Source organism: Globicephala melas, chromosome 19, assembly GCF_963455315.2.
Source record: "Globicephala melas chromosome 19, mGloMel1.2, whole genome shotgun sequence".
Lineage (NCBI taxonomy): Eukaryota > Metazoa > Chordata > Mammalia > Artiodactyla > Delphinidae > Globicephala > Globicephala melas.
Window position 1 is genome coordinate 2,040,805 of NC_083332.1, and position 15,693 is coordinate 2,056,497.

The 15,693-nt window shown below is 49.3% G+C and overlaps 1 protein-coding gene across 14 annotated transcripts in view; it reads left to right on the forward strand.

Moving 5' to 3' along the window:
* PEG3 (paternally expressed 3) overlaps window positions 1-7,164 on the forward strand; it is a 29,432-nt gene extending 22,268 nt beyond the window's left edge. For all 14 annotated transcript variants that reach the window (XM_060288520.1, XM_060288515.1, XM_030851480.2 and 11 more), the window contains 3 exons: window positions 281-383; window positions 1,112-1,204; window positions 1,410-7,164. In XM_060288520.1, coding sequence (XP_060144503.1) covers window positions 281-383; window positions 1,112-1,204; window positions 1,410-5,593 — 4,380 coding nt within the window. In that variant the 3' untranslated portion in view covers window positions 5,594-7,164. The remainder of the gene's footprint in view (window positions 1-280; window positions 384-1,111; window positions 1,205-1,409) is intronic.
* The last annotated feature ends 8,529 nt before the right edge of the window (window positions 7,165-15,693 follow it).

The window sequence follows — 15,693 nt, forward strand, 5'->3', positions numbered from 1 at the left end:
GTTCTCTGGTTGTTTCTCTCCAAACAAATGGTAAGCTGCACGAGGGCAAGGCATATGTGTCCTACGTCTTTGGGGGCTTCCTCAGAGTGTAGCACCAAGGTAGGTGCCGAGGAGGTCCCTGGCAGAACCTGACTCGGATCGTTCGGAACCCCAAGCGGTGTGAGCACTTGCTGCACACCGTGTGCGCGTGTGTGTGGCTCCCATGCCGCCAGCGTTGTCCTGTCCTTGTCGCCCACGGGAGTGGACTCCACTGAGGAGAGGTGTGCATTTGCTGTTGCAGGATGCGGTGTCGTACCAGGATGTGGTGGCCCTCACCGAGGACCGGAAGCCCCAGAACCCGGTTCAGGACAACATGGAGAACTACCGGAAGCTGCTCTCGCTGGGTGAGCGCTGCTCTCCCGGCCTGGCCCCTCAGGCTGCTGCACGGAGTCAGGGTCCGCAGTGTGTGTGGACTCGAGGGGTCAGAGGCCCTCAAGCGGCTCCCAGCCCAGCAGAGGCATAAACGATGAGGCTGTGTTTTACGAATCCTCTGGCTTTGGGGGAAGAGTGTGTAGTGTGGGGTCAGGGAGCCCAGGAGACAACTCTTGCCCCCAAGAGTGCTGACCCTGGAAATTTAAATACTCATTTCGGATGGGGTTCCAAGTTCCAGTTTGGATTCCCCTGGAAGACATCTGGCTCAGGTCCTAGTAGGCGGTTGGCTCTGCAGGAGTGTTGTGTGGGCAGTGGAGCCTTGAGGAGCTCCCGTGTTTGGAGACCAGGTGGGGAAAACAGGCACGAGTAGGAGGAGAGCCAGGAAGCCCAGTGAAAGGATGTCAGGACTGAGGAGGTGGTTACGAGAAGGGGAAGACTGAAAAGAACGCAGTAAATTTAGAAGGCACTCGGAGGTCTCTGTACAAACTTCTAGGTGGAGTCAGGAGAATTAACTAAAATTCAGACCAGCAGAGGCTAAGGAATGAATAATAAGGAAATGAGACTGCAGACAGAAGACATGGTAGGGCTTGGATATGGGCCCCTTCACACTTCGTGGCTGAGAGAAAGACAGACATCATTTATGGTGATGAGCCTTGGTCCCCAACTCGAGTGTGAGATGTTGTGTTCTTCCTGTGGACAGGGGTTCAGCTTGCCGAGGACGACGGCCACTCGCACATGACCCAGGGCCATTCGTCACGGTCAAAGAGAAGTGCCTACCCGAGCACCAGTCGAGGTGAGCGCGCAAGGCCCCGTGGAGTGGCGCTTGCACCAGTGAGATGGGAGCCGTCCGCACACACTGACACATGATGATACACAACTGATGCACAAAGACACGAGCATTGTACAGTTTATCTTCACACCACCATCACGGAGGTCCCAGTGTTACTTTGCACAAGTACGGGGACGAGGGAGCATTTACATCTGGGATTTCTTTTCAGGTCTGAAAACTATGCCTGAAACCAAAAAGTCAGCCCATCGGCGGGGGATCTGTGAAGATGAATCTTCCCACGGGGTGATAATGGAAAAGTTCATCAAGGACGTTTCGCGCAACTCCAAGTCGGGAAGGGCAAGGGAACCTAGCGATCGGCTGCAGAGGTTCCCCAGGAGGCCAGACAGTGACTGGAAGGAAGTTCCATTCAACAAGAGGGAGTCGGTGATTCAGGAGAGGGGCCATGAAGGGAATGCCTTTGGGGGAGGAGGCTTTAATTTGAACTCAAACCTTGTTTCCAGAAAGAGAGTTCTTGAGAGAAAAAGGCGCTATCATTTTGACACAGATGGGAAGGGCTCGATGCACGGTCGGAGAGGTGGTGCAAGGAAGCGGCCCTTTGAGCGCAGCGAGGTGAGGAAGGCCGCTAGTGGGAGCAGCCTTAGCGCGCCGCCCGTCCCCCAGTTGCAGCCCTTTGACTTTGGGGCGACGCCCTATGTGTGTGATGAGTGCGGGAGGTCCTTCAGCGTGATTTCGGGGTTTGTGGAGCATCAGATCACGCACACCAGGGAGAATCTGTATGAGTACGGCGAGTCCTTTCTTCATAGTGTGGCCGTCAGTGAGGTTCAGAAAAGGCAGGCCGGAGGGAAACGCTTTGAATGTAAGGAGTGTGGGGAACCCTTCAATAAGAGCGCCGCCCTGGCCGAGCATCGGAAAATTCACGCTAGAGATTGCCTTGCGGGGTGTAAGGACGAGGAGTACGAGGAGCCCTTCATGCCCAGCCCAACCTTCAGGGAGCTCCAGAAGATATACGGGAAGGACAAATTCTATGAATGCAGGGTGTGCAAGGAAACCTTCCTTCATAGTTCTGCCCTGATCGAGCACCAGAAAACCCATGGCCGAGATGACAAAGGTAATGAGCGTGGGGAAGCCTTCAAACCCAGCCCCGCGCTTAACGAGCTTCAGAAGATGTATGGGAAAGAGAAAATGTACGAGTGCAAGGTGTGCGGGGAGACCTTTCATCACAGCGCATCCCTGAAAGAGCACCACAAGATCCACACCCGAGGAAACCCATTTGAAAACAAGGGCAAAGTGTGTGAGGAAACCTTCATTCCTGGTCAGTCCCTTAAAAGACGCCAGAAAACCTACCCAACGGAGAAGGCCTACGACTTCCAAGATGGTGGGGATGCCTTTAGGCAAAACTCAGACCTCATCGAGCATCAGAAAATTCATTCTCGGAAGAACCTCTTTGAAGGCCGGGGGTACGAGAAGTCTGTCATTCACAGTGTGTCCTTCCCCGAATCTCAGAAGAGTCACACTATAACAAGGCCACCTGAGGATGAGGAAGACGAGAAGGCATTCACTGTCAGCTCCAATCCTGATGACAGCCGGGAAGCCCTGTCCTACGAGAGGAACCCCTATGAGAGGTCTTTCATTCACAGCTCAGCCTTCCCTGGGGCTCATAAAAGTCACAGCAAACCGAGAGTGATAGCAGAGGCGACCGTTCAGAGCTCGGGTGCCACCGAACACTGGAAAGTCCACGCTGGGGAGAGTACCTCTGAAAGAAAGGGGTATGAGAGGTCCGTCATCCACAGCCTAGCTGCTTTCAGGCCTCCCCGTGGTCGCGGTGGAAATGAGCTCCTTGGATGTGACGAGCAGCAGGAGTCCTCCGCTTACCTCTCAGACCCTTGTGGCCAGCCGCAGAAGACCCTTGCCCTAGAGAGCCCCTATGCAGGGGGTAAGAACAACATCTTCAAGGGCTCTTTTGTGCACGGTGCATCCCACACCGTAACTCAGGACAGTCTCGCTGGGGAGGGCCCCAGTGGATGGAAGAAGGATGGTGAACCATCTGTTCCCAAGTCAGATGTGCGCGAGCATCAGAAGGCTCGTGCTAAGAAGAAGAACATCGAGCGTAGGATTTATGAGACCTCTGTAATCCACTCCCTGCGTTTTGGTGAACCTCAAACGTTTCACCCGAGAGAGAAGTTTTACGACTGTCCGGAGTGTGGAGAGTCCTTTGTTCATAGCTCCGACCTCACTGAGCATCAGAAGATCCACGATAGAAAGAAGCCCTCTGGAAGTGAAAACTACATACGATCTGTCATTCGCAGCATAGCCTCCACGGATCCTCAGACCAGTTATGCGGGCCAGTCAGCACAGATGAGTTACGCTGAAGAGCCAGCTCAGACCAGTTACGCTGAACCACCAGCTCAGACCAGTTACGCTGAACCACCAGCTCAGACCAGGTACGCTGAACCACCAGCTCAGACCAGGTACGCTGAACCACCAGCTCAGACCAGTTACCCTGAACCACCAGCTCAGACCAGTTACGCTGAACCACCAGCTCAGACCAGTTACGCTGAACCACCAGCTCAGACCAGTTACGCTGAACCACCAGCTCAGACCAGTTACGCTGAACCACCAGCTCAGACCAGTCGCGCTGAACCACCAGCTCAGACCAGGTACGCTGAACCACCAGCTCAGACCAGTCACGCTGAACCACCAGCTCAGACCAGTTACGCTGAACCCCCAGCTCAGACCAGTTACGCTGAACCACCAGCTCAGACCAATTACGCTGAACAGCCAGTCCGCAATGAATGTAAGGAGTGTGGGGAGTGTTTTGCCACTGTTGAAGACCTTGGCATACATCAGAAAATCTATGCCCGAGAGAAATTCCATGGTGGGGAGCTGTTTGGAGACTCTGTGATTCAGGGCCTTGATGGACCTCGGCAGGAAGAGCCTCGGCAGGAAGGGCCAGACGAGCCAGACGAGCCTGAAGACACCATCTATGGGTGTAAGGACTGTGGGCTGGGCTTCGTGGATCGCACAGACCTCAAGGACCATCAGAAGGTGCACGGCAGGGAGTACCTCACCGACAGCCGCGAGCACGCGCATTCTGTGACGCACACCCCTTCTGTCAGCGAGTATCAGAAATATTACATTGGAGAGCAGCTTTACGAGTGCCCGGCATGTGGGGAATCCTTCGTTCATAGCTCATTCCTTTTCGAGCATCAGAAGATCCATGAGCAAGACCAGTTTTACGGCCACAGGAGGTATGATGAACCCTTTATGCAGCCCTTGGTCATTAGCCCGCAGCGGCCTCGGGCCCCACAGAAGAGTCCTCCTGCTGGGACGTCCCTGCAATGCCAAGTGTGCGGACAAGACTTCATCCACGGCTCTGTCCTTAACGAACACATGAGAGTCCACGCTGGAGACAGCCTGCTGGAGCAGGGCCAGGGGAGCACAGATGCGGTCAGCCCAGGCTCGGCCCCCACAGACCTTCAGAGAGACCAGGCCAAGGACAAGCACTATGAGTGCACGACCTGTGGAGAATCCTTCCCCAGCCAGGCCGACCTCCGGGAGCACATGAGGATTCACGAGAAGGACAAGCCCTACGACTATGGGGCCACCTTCGTCCATACCTCCTTCCTCACCGAGCCCCCCAAGAGAGATTCACCCTTCTATGAGTGCAAGGACTGTGGCAAGTCCTTCATCCACAACACAGTCCTCACGAAGCATCAGAAGCTGCACCTCGAGGAAGAGGAAGCAGCAGCAGCCGCCCAGGAAGTTGAAGCCAACGTCCTCGTTCCACGGGAAGTTCTGCGGATCCAGGGATCAAATGTGGAGGCCGCAGAGCCGGAGGTGGAGGCCGCAGAGCCGGAGGTGGAGGCTGCCGAGCCCAACGTGGAGGCCGCCGAGCCCAACGGGGAGGCCGAGGGGCCGGAGGGGGAGGCCGCCGAGCCCAACGGGGAGGCCGAACAGCCCAACGGGGAGGCCGAACAGCCCAACGGGGATGCTGATGAACCAGACGGGGCAGGGATCGAAGACCCAGAGGAAAGAGCCGAAGAGCCAGAGGGAGATGCGGATGAGCCGGACGGTGCAGGGATCGAGGACCCAGAAGAGGAAGGTGACGACCAGGAGATCCAAGTGGAAGAGCCCTACTACGACTGCAGGGAGTGTGGCGAGACCTTCACCTCCAACTCGGCCTATGGTGAGCACCTGAAAACCCATGCCAGGGTGATAATATTCGAGCCTGGAAGCGTCTACGGGGAAAGCTCCCACTACACCGAGCACGCCAGCACCAGCAGCAATGACAGCGGCAGGGCTGATGACAAGTACTTCAAGTGTGACGTCTGTGGGCAGGTGTTCACTGACCGCCTGTCCCTGGCCAGGCACCAGAACACCCACACCGGCTGAGGACTTGGGTGTCAAGGTTGGAAAACCTTCACTAGGACTGGACCCTTACTAAACTACAGATAATTGGAACCAACCCACGATGATGTCGGAAGGAGGCTTCCCTTGGCGTATACACACCTGACTTTGAACATCAGACAACTCAGCCTGGAAAGACACTGAAGGTGGAGACTCCTTCGGACTTAGCTCTTCCCCATCAAACATCGGCGTATGCATGTGGGAAAGCCATAGCACACGTCTTACCTTCCACCCGAGTAACTGCATTGATGGAAAGCTGGAGGGGTTTTCAAGGCTACAGAAATGGCCCACATCTGTAAATGACACTCCTGGAACCTATATATAATGAATGTTTCCTGAGATGTATATAGAATAGCAAATCATAGCAAACAGTACTCATATTGGGACTTAATATGGTATCCAGTTGCAGTTCACTTGCAGAGGTACCTTCCTTACCTGGTACTCTTTGATTTTTTTTTCTTTTTTTTTTTTTTTTTTGGAGGAGGAAGAGAGCAACAAATTAGAATATATTTGTAAGCATCTTAGATCCTTAGAAAGATTTATTGTGCGTTATTTGAATCCTATCCATATTTTTTTGAGTAATTGACTGTGTTGTTCCTTACTCTTGAATATTCCCGTAAAGGTGTAGGCATGAAAGATAAAATGTCTTTTCCGCTTTGCTGTTTGAAAGGGGAAGTACTTGGAGCTTCCTTTTCAGCCATTTCGTCTACACTAACACTTTGGAACCTAATGCTGTGTAAGCCTTTACGATACGTGGATTGGCCTTTTGTAACCCCAAATTGATTGGTTGCCACCTTGTACTTTGCAGTGGTTCTCATGCAAAAAATAGTTCCAGGTTTTGTTATTTGTTTTTAAACCAACTTGATGTCTGTAGGATAGTGAATTCACAAAAGCTGAAGCTTCTCCCTGTGCATCTTGCGTCTTTGCCTTTCAAGAGTGGTTGCAGCCATCCCTAGATCGCGCGCGTGCCTGATGAGGTTGAGAACCGTGGGGGCTCTCGTGTAAGTTAGGACGGGGCTGCTGCCTCATCACTCCCTTTGCGCGCTCCCTGCCTTAAGCGACAAGTAGCAACGGGGCTTCGTCCGTGTGTGCCGCTACAACTCAGTTTTTGCACCCTGGGCGCCCAGGGGCGAGTATCCTTAGAGCTTTCTAGCGTGAAACTTAATTCTCGTCTTTACCTGTCTGACCCTAAACCCCGTGTCTAACTTGCATTTAAAAAAAAAAGCTTTCTTTACAGTCAACTCGAGCTTAACGTGGACTCAGGTTCCCTAGCAGCCTTAATTTGTTTCGTTGCCATCTGTCCCTTCCTCTTAAAGAGTGCCCCCCTAAATAAGCAGTTGTCACCTATCCTTTAGAGCGTCACGTCTGTCTAGTCGCCTCGGTTGCCCGTGTGATCACAAGTCGACCTCACAGCTCGAGGTTTCCTGTGTCCTGTTCTGTGGACCACCTGTGCTCCCTTTGCTTCCCCGCCCCTTGCGTAATGACTATTAAGAACTCTTTTTGGCTTTGAGTTGGCTGGAAAAAAAAAAAAATTAAAATTAAAAAAAAATTTTAAAGAGGATCTGGTAGATTAAGGGAGCAGAAGATAAGAGCTAGATTATTTGGGCGAGCAAAGTTAAAGTACCTGCTGGGGAAATGTGTTTAAATCTCCCTCTCCTAGGTCTGCACGGTTAGGGCTCGGGGAGAGCATATCGCAGCTGGAAGGAATGCCAAAGTCGAAGGAGGTTGGTAGGGTGAGAGCAGGAAGCAGAAAAGAGTAAGCCAAAGAAGGGGGAGTCCTGATAACGTCTCCAGACCTCGGAGGGTGAGGAAGCAGTTGGAAGCAACATCAGGAGCGGGGATGGGAAGGCCAGGATGGGAAGAATGAATGAGCAGGGTATCCTGGGCCTCTGAGAAGAAGGCGCCGTTTTGATGGCATGGTGTAGGCGAGGGCCAGCTGCATGTGAAGACCCGAGGTTGGACACCTGAGAGAGCTGAGGGACAGTGAGGCACGGCCTCAGAGGAGGACCCTGAGGTGGGGGCCAGCGTCAGTGTCGGTGGGGTGAACGTGTGTTCACCACTGTTGGCAGTATTAACTGGTAGAACCCTTCAGAAAGCCACTTGCCAAATGTCAGGGTGTCCGTTCCAGCCTTTGCTTAGTGAAACATTAGGAACAACTTAATGCCAAAAATAGGAGGACAATTAAGGGAACTTGTCGGTGGACTCCTAATGCAGCTGTTTAAAAATGATAATCATGGAGAGTTATGTAGCAACATGGAAATATATTTACGGAATACTAAGTGGAAAAAACAGGACACAGAATTATATTTATACTACAGTTATAACTGTTTAAAAATGTATGCTTATAGTCAAAAGCTGTCGTGGTGGTGGTGTTGTAGGCTTATAGTCGAGCATTATTTTCTTAAATTCCTTGAATGTTCTTCTTCGTAGTGTTACTAAAAAGTTTATAATCACGTTTCCATTGTGAACATAATTTGAACTCATTATCAGGCACTTGGAAAATACAGAAAAGTGGAGGGAAAAAAATCCATATACCCCCCCATCCAAAGACAGATATACCCCTCACTGTATTGTTCATCCTCGTTGCTGTGTACAGGTTTACGATGATAACTGTGTCAAATGTGTACTCAGAATAACTGTTACCTTTGTGGAGTTATGGTTAAACACTTCCATCTTAATTATTCAGATGTTCCTTACAGTAGTGTCCTGATAACAAAGCTTATTATGTTTGTTTCCATTACAAGCATAATACGTACCCGGAGGAATAATTGGAAAACACAAAGTAAATTAGAAAAGTCGCCCATATCCCCAACACCCAACAACTACTGTTCACATCTTGATCTGTTTTCTCCATCTCATGTCAGTGCACAAGCTTGTGATTATGACAGTGTTGAGTACATGTGCATAAAGTCTAAAATGACAAAAATATGGAAAATAATTAAAAGAGTATTGTCGTTATGGGATTACGGTTAAACGTTTTGTCTCAGATTCCTTGAATGATCTTTGGTGTTTTGGTACTAAATCTCACGTATGTATTTTTCCATTACAAATATAGTACATACTTATGGCAGACTTCGGGGAGATTCAGCAAAGCAAAAGAAAAGAAATTCATCCATATTCCCGACACCCAACAACCATTGCTGTTGACACCTTGACCTGTGCACAGTCTGATGACTGCGGTGTTTGTGATGAGTATGCAGAGGGTCAAAGATGGGAAGAGACACAGAAAGCAGTGAGGAAGTGGTGTGTGGTCATTGTGGGATTACAGTTAAGTATTTTGTCTCGGTTACCTGGGACAGGCTTTCTCACAGTGTTTTGGGAACCTACCTTTATTACATGTATTTCCATTATAAACACGGTATGTGTTCATTACAGAGACTTGGAAGTTACAGAAGTGTAGAAGAGAAACTCGCCCATATTATCATCATCCAAAGACTGTGGTTAACATCTTCATATATTTTCTTCATCTTGTTTCTGTGCACAGGTTTTTGGTTTGTTAATATGGTTGTGGTCGTTCTATCTATCTGTAATAGTGTCAACAATAAAAATAAAGTTAAAAATAAGATACTTCTCAGTCTCTTCTTTTGTCCATTTTAAGTGTTTGGGGTGGTTAAAAATCCCAAAACTTAGCGTCTCCTTAGGCCTTTAGGGTTAGTTTACAAATCTTATTCCAGTTTTAATTATTGCATATATCAAGAGTTACTTCTAAGGGATCTTTTAGTACTACACGATCCCACATTTTTAACTGCACGAATAAAATTAAAACATATATTCCAATAGTGTTTTTTTTTGTTTTGTTTTTTTTTCTGCGGTACGCGGGCCTCTCACTGTTGTGGCCTCTCCCGTTGCGGAGCACAGGCTCCGGACGTGCAGGCTCAGCGGCCATGGCTCACAGACCCAGCTGCTCCGCGGCATGTGGGATCTTCCCGGACCGGGGCACGAACCTGTGTCCCCTGCATCGGCAGGTGGACTCTCAACCACTGCGCCACCAGGGAAGCCCCTCCAATAGTGTTTTAAACTTGATAATAACCGCAACAAGTATGCTTCAGTTACTTGAGTCTGCATTTAAAATTTTAATCCTATATAATATTTTCTCAAAAACAAGAATGATCCTGTAACATAGAAAACACGCTGCTGTTGTGGAGTCTCTTTAAAGTGTCCGTCCCTCACTCTTCCGTGAGGTTAGATGGTTACCCCTGGTGGTGCCTGACTGACTCCAGGGTGGTCACAGCATCGGTGATCCTTCTACGATAAGGGGCACCAGCGTCGGTCACGGTGCGAGGGTCAATTCTCTTTTAAGACTACGAAAGGAAGTCTAGGAAGGGAAGGAAGTGAGGGTCGTTGGAGTTGCTTGACGGGCATTTAGGGAATTCTTTTCTCCACCCGCACCTCACTTGCAGGGGTAACTATGCCCCTGCCATGTTTATTCCCTGAGGTTTGACCCTTCCCTGGCCTCAGCTGATTGGTACCCATGGGTTCCCCGTGTCCAGTCAGACTCGGACTGAGGGCCTGGTCACACAGGCTGGGGCTGGGTGTGTTGGTGAACAAGGCCACGTGCCAGAGGGAAACTTGGTTCCTGGTGCTTCACCCACCCCAGTGCCTTGGGGATCCTGGCTGAACTGCCTACCTTTGGGTTCCCTAAGAAGTCCTGCCTCATTACAATAATCGGCCTTGCACTTGAGCTGGCTTTGTTGTTAGTGTAGTGTTTTGCTGTTTTCAGCAGCCCCAAATCATTTCCCCTTTCTGGGAACCACCGAGTCTTGTGGGAATGCCACAGTGCCCTGCCCCTTCCCTGTCCAAAGGCTGAGCCCTGTGCCAATCAGGTTCCCTGAGCAGAAGGGCACACAGAAGTCATCCCAGTGGTAGCACTGACCATACATGAGTTCCTGCTACAGAGATAGCCAAGAGCTGTTCTGGTAACTGTCCTTCCTGAGGCCTGATTGTTCTTCCTTTGATTCTCTGAGTACCCATTATCCTTCCAGGCTATTCCTTACTTGCTTTACTTGGCCATAGATAGTTATTTATAACCCCAGAGAGTCCTAACTGATACAGAAATGGATGCAGAAATGGGTTGGAGATAATAAACCCTGAGGGAAATTGGGATACTTGGAAACATTCAGTATTGGGCCTTGGAATGGGAAACTCAAAGACCAAGGCATGTGGCCTTAAAATATTTAAGTACTGCCCATGGTCGGTCATCTGGAGTCACCTGCTTCCTGGGGTGAAGGGCTTGATAGCAGCTGTCACAAACAAATCCAAAGACTATGAAGGATGTCGTCAGGGAGCTCAGCTCCGTGCTCTGTGGTGACCTAGAGAGGTGGGATTGGGGGTGGGAGGCTCAAGACAGAGGGGATATATGTATGCATATAGCTGATTCACTTTGTTCTACAGCAGAAACTAACAATACTGTAAAGCAATTTTACTCCAATTTAAAAAAAAGACTATGAAGAGTGTCGAGATCAGAGTTACAGGTGGGTTTCTACCTTTAACCTGCAGGGCTCTGACTTTGGTCAGTTAAACCCATAGCCTTGCCCTATTCCCAATGTGAAAAGCTTGGGCAGCCCTAGGGAAACACGATCCTGGCAATCAGAATGGTGGGTCTAGGAGACTCGGAAACACTGAGACCACCCTGAAGCTCCAAACCCTTGAAAGCACTCCGCATTCACCACTTCCATCCCACACAGAGGAACTCGTGGGGGCTGCCCGTGGGAGGGGCAGCCGTTGAAATGCTCTCTGATGTTCTTGGCAATGGGAAGAAACTGAGTATTGAAAAGGGGGCCGCTTCTCAGAGGAAGCATGGCTGGTGTAATCGGATCCTGGGGGGGCTGGGAGTCCCGACACAGATTCATGGATGTGATGCCCCCACAAAGGATTTATATAACAAAATAAGCCAAAGTCTAGGTCCAAAAGAGGCTGACTAGGGCCACCATACTGGAGTCACAACGTCCTTGCGTCTGTTTATAGACAATGTCACTAGAGTCCAGGGACCCTTGAGGAAGGACTCTGTTAAACATAACACCGGTGCCTTATGGAGATAATCCATTTGTTGATAAACAAACCTTCCAAGGACCAGTGGATGTTGCATCTAAACAAACACTCATCCTTGGGGTTGGGAGCATTGCAAGGTGAACAGCAATTAAGATGTAATGTGCTGTCTGCAGGCAAGCCAGCTCCCGAGAACTGGGCTCTACATCTCCTAGTTGTACCTTCCTAATTCTTCACTTGGTTTAACTCATTCCTCCCCTGGGAAGGCATGAGTGAGGATGAAGCCAGGACTGGTACTATGTCCACCCTCCAAACAGCCAGACATCTGGGGGTAGGTTGATCACACCAAGCCCCTTTCATCACAGAGAGGGCAATGTTTTATCCTCAATGGAACAGTGATGTGTTCTGGATTTAGATGTTCCTTTCCCTCCCCACCAGCCTCTTCTCAACATCTGTGGGCTTCCTGTGTGTTTCATACAGCACTTAGGCACCATATGTAGCAGTCATCCATCAGAATGATGCTCATGACAAGCATCCACAAAACCTCGATGACACCCAATAAATGTTTATTTCTCGCACATCGAGGATCAGATCAGTGAGAGGGCTCTGCTTACCTTGGCTGGGCTTGTTCATGTGCCTGGGGATTGGCTGGCTGTCAGCTGACGTCGGCTAGCAATAGCTGGGCTTGGGAGACACAAACAACTCCCGTCCTCCTGAGACTAGTGGACCACCTCCTTATGGTGGCGGCAAAATGCAAGAGAACAAGTGAAAATACCCAAGGCCTCTTGAAGCCTAGACTTGGAACTAGTATACTGTCACTTTCATCTCATTCTGTTGGCCAAAGCAAGTCCCTTGGGGTGGGGAATATACTCCACCTTTAGGAAAGGAGTTAAAGCCACATGACAGAGAGGAGTGAAGAATCAGAGACATTAATGGAACCTCAATACCTTGCTGTTAACCAAGGAATTCTCTTCCCATGATTTATATCCCACACACCTGTATAATCCCTAAAAAACATCCTAGGTATATCCTAAGGAAAACTAAGCCATGGTCTTCGATGAGAGAAGCCACCATCTGACTTTGGAAAGCTGTTTTGCCAAATGTGACATATGCCCCAAACCTACTGTCTGTAGTTGGAAGACAAAAGTCCAGGAACAAAGAATTGAAAACAGAGGTGTACTTCCTTCCATTGCATCTCATTACCCAATCTCCAAATTCTTGTTTCAGGGAGCCTGTTGATTTAGAACTCTTACTATCCAAGGGAACTTTTACAGCTGGAGACACAATAGTTCCATATAACTGGAGCTAGACTGTCCCCTAGCCTTCTGGGGTTCCCTCTCTGACCACTAGACAAATAGGCAAAAAGAAGATTATGATGATAACTGAGGTTGGCCCTAATTAACAAGTAGAAATATGGTCGGTCACTGCTTATTTTGATTATCTCTTGTCATGTAACAATTCCAAAACTTAGTGACTTAAAATAACAACCAACAATCATACATTTGCTCACAGTTCTGCAGACTGAGTTGGACCCAGCTAGGATCTTCTGCTGTCTTGTCTACAGTCACTCATGTGTTATAGTCATATATCTGGAGACTCAACTAGGGCTCCCTGAAGGGTTGGCTTCTCTCTTGCCTCAAGTTGAGAATTGCTGGCTGGTGAAGATCTCTCTAAGTCAAATCCAGCCCATAAAGACTGGAAGAGGTAGCTACTTGTTCAAATGTACAGAACAAAGCAAACCTACAAGGAACATGAATAATCAGGAAAACACAGCACAATCAAAGTAAGAAAACAAATCTCCAGTAACCAACATGGTAGAAATGGAAATCTGTGAACTGTCTTACAAAGAATTAAAAATAATCATCTTTAAAAAGCTCAGTGAGTTACCAGAGAACGTGGGTAGACAACCAAATGAGACCAGGGAAATTATACATGAACAAAATTAGAATATCAACAAAGAGAAACAAACAAGCAAAAGAACCAAGTAGAAACACTGGAGCTAGAGAATACAATAACTGAACTGAAAAATTAATTAGTGGGGTTCAGAAGCAGAATTAATCAAGGAGAAGAAAGAATTAGCATACTTAGGGGCAAGTGATTCAAAATTTTCAGTAAACAAAGCTACAGTAATCAAAACAGCATAGTACTGGCACAGAAACAAACACAGAGATCAATGGAACAGAACAGAGAATCCAGAAATAAACCCACACACTATGGTCAATTAAACCATGACAAACGAGGCAAGAATATAAAATGGAGCATCAATAAATGCTGCTGGGAAAACGGGACAGCTACATGTAAAAGAATGAAATTAGAGCATTCTCTAACACAATATACAAAAATCAACTCAAAGTGGATTAAAGACCTAAATGTAAAACTGGAAACCATAAAACTCCTAGAAGAAAACATAAGAAGAACACTCTTTCGAGCCCTGGTCTGGGAAGAGCCCACATGCCGCGGAGCAACTAGGCCCGTGAGCCACAACTACTGAGCCTGCGCATCTGGAGCCTGTGCTCCGCAACGAGAGGCCACAACAGTGAGAGGCCCGCGTACCACAAAAATAAATAAATAAATAAATAAATAAATAAATAAATAAATAAATATTAAAATACTAGTCCCAATACCACTATTACACTTAAAATAATTTCTTAATATCTCCAAATACCCCGTGTTCAAATTTCTCCATCAGAAACGGCAATCTATTTTAAAAGTGCTATTTTAAATCTATTTTTTAAATTACTCATATAAAATGAGCATAAACTTGTGATCTTGTTGAACGCAGTTTTTTTTTGTTTTTTGCTTTTCATTGGATGCACGTAGCTCTTGGCTGCACAAGGCTGCCGAGGGGTGCTGGAAGTTTTGAGGCAGGGTCTCTAGGGACCTCTATGCTATTTAATACTTTGCCTCCTGGTAAAGGGATGAGGTGCAGAGCGTGAAGGTCCCCTCTCCCCCATGCTCCCTCCATCTGCAGGAACCCAGGGCTGGGGTGAAAGGAGTGAGGCGTGCCACTTCTTGCTCCCACCTCCGCCACTCTGGCGTCCCTCGACCGCCCCCTTCGGTCTCGGGACTACATTTCCCAGAGGTCCTTGAGCTCCACCCGGGCTCGAGCTCCTTAGCAGACACGGAGCGACTAGCGCGGCGAGGCGCGGTGCCTTCTGGGACAGGTAGTTCGGTGGGCGGCTCTCGGAGCGCTTTGGTCCAGGTTTGAATTCCGCCCACCCGCATTCGGCTCGGAGGGAAGGCAGACAGTAGGACGAGCGGTGAGTTTTCGGCAGGGAGGATGGGAGGTGGGTTGGGAGAGGAACTGTGTGTGTGTGTGTGTGTGTGTGTGTGTGTGTGTGTGTGTGTGTGTGTTGGGGGGAGGGCTCTGTATCGGCCAGTGGAGGAAGCGGGGATGGCTCGGCTGCGCGCTAATGGGGGTGACAGCGGGCGGGTCCTCGGCCACCCCTTCCTGACCTGTTGTGTCTCTGAGGGTGAAGGGTCTGGGCGTGGGTGTGAGTGAGTGACTGGCTTGCCAGCAGGTGACGATGTCAAGGTGGGGGGGGTGTGGCTCTGCGGGGGTCCGGGGAGTGTGTGGCCTTGTCTGTCCGTCCCAGGGCGGGAGATTTTAATGGGATTCCACACAGCACGAATTCTGACTTTGAGAGGCGTCTGTGTGAGTCTGCGTCTGACTCTGCGGAGTTGTGCCCAAGGGTGTGCATTTTTGTCTGACAGGTGGAGTCAATGGGTACTTAGGTGTGTGTGTCTCTGTGTGGGTGTGTGACTGCAGCAGAGTCTGATTGTGTGTCTGAATTTGGGGAGCTCATGTCTTCACTATGTGAGGGGCATGCTAATCTGATGGCGGTGGCAGACGGTTATTAAGGGGCCTCCAGGACCCTGGAGGGGTCAGTTGGGAGTTAAGGGAGCCACTTACGAACTTGGCCGGCTGGGGGCATGGTTGAATGATTTGGAGGGAATACCTGAAGCAGTTTAGGGGGCGTTGGAGCTGCGGAAAGAGGGTTCTCAGAGGACGCATATGAAGTTTTGGGAATGAGAAGGGCTTTTGGAAAACGGCTTTTGAGCCAACAGTGGTTATGCACATAAGTGTCCGGCTGTCAGGG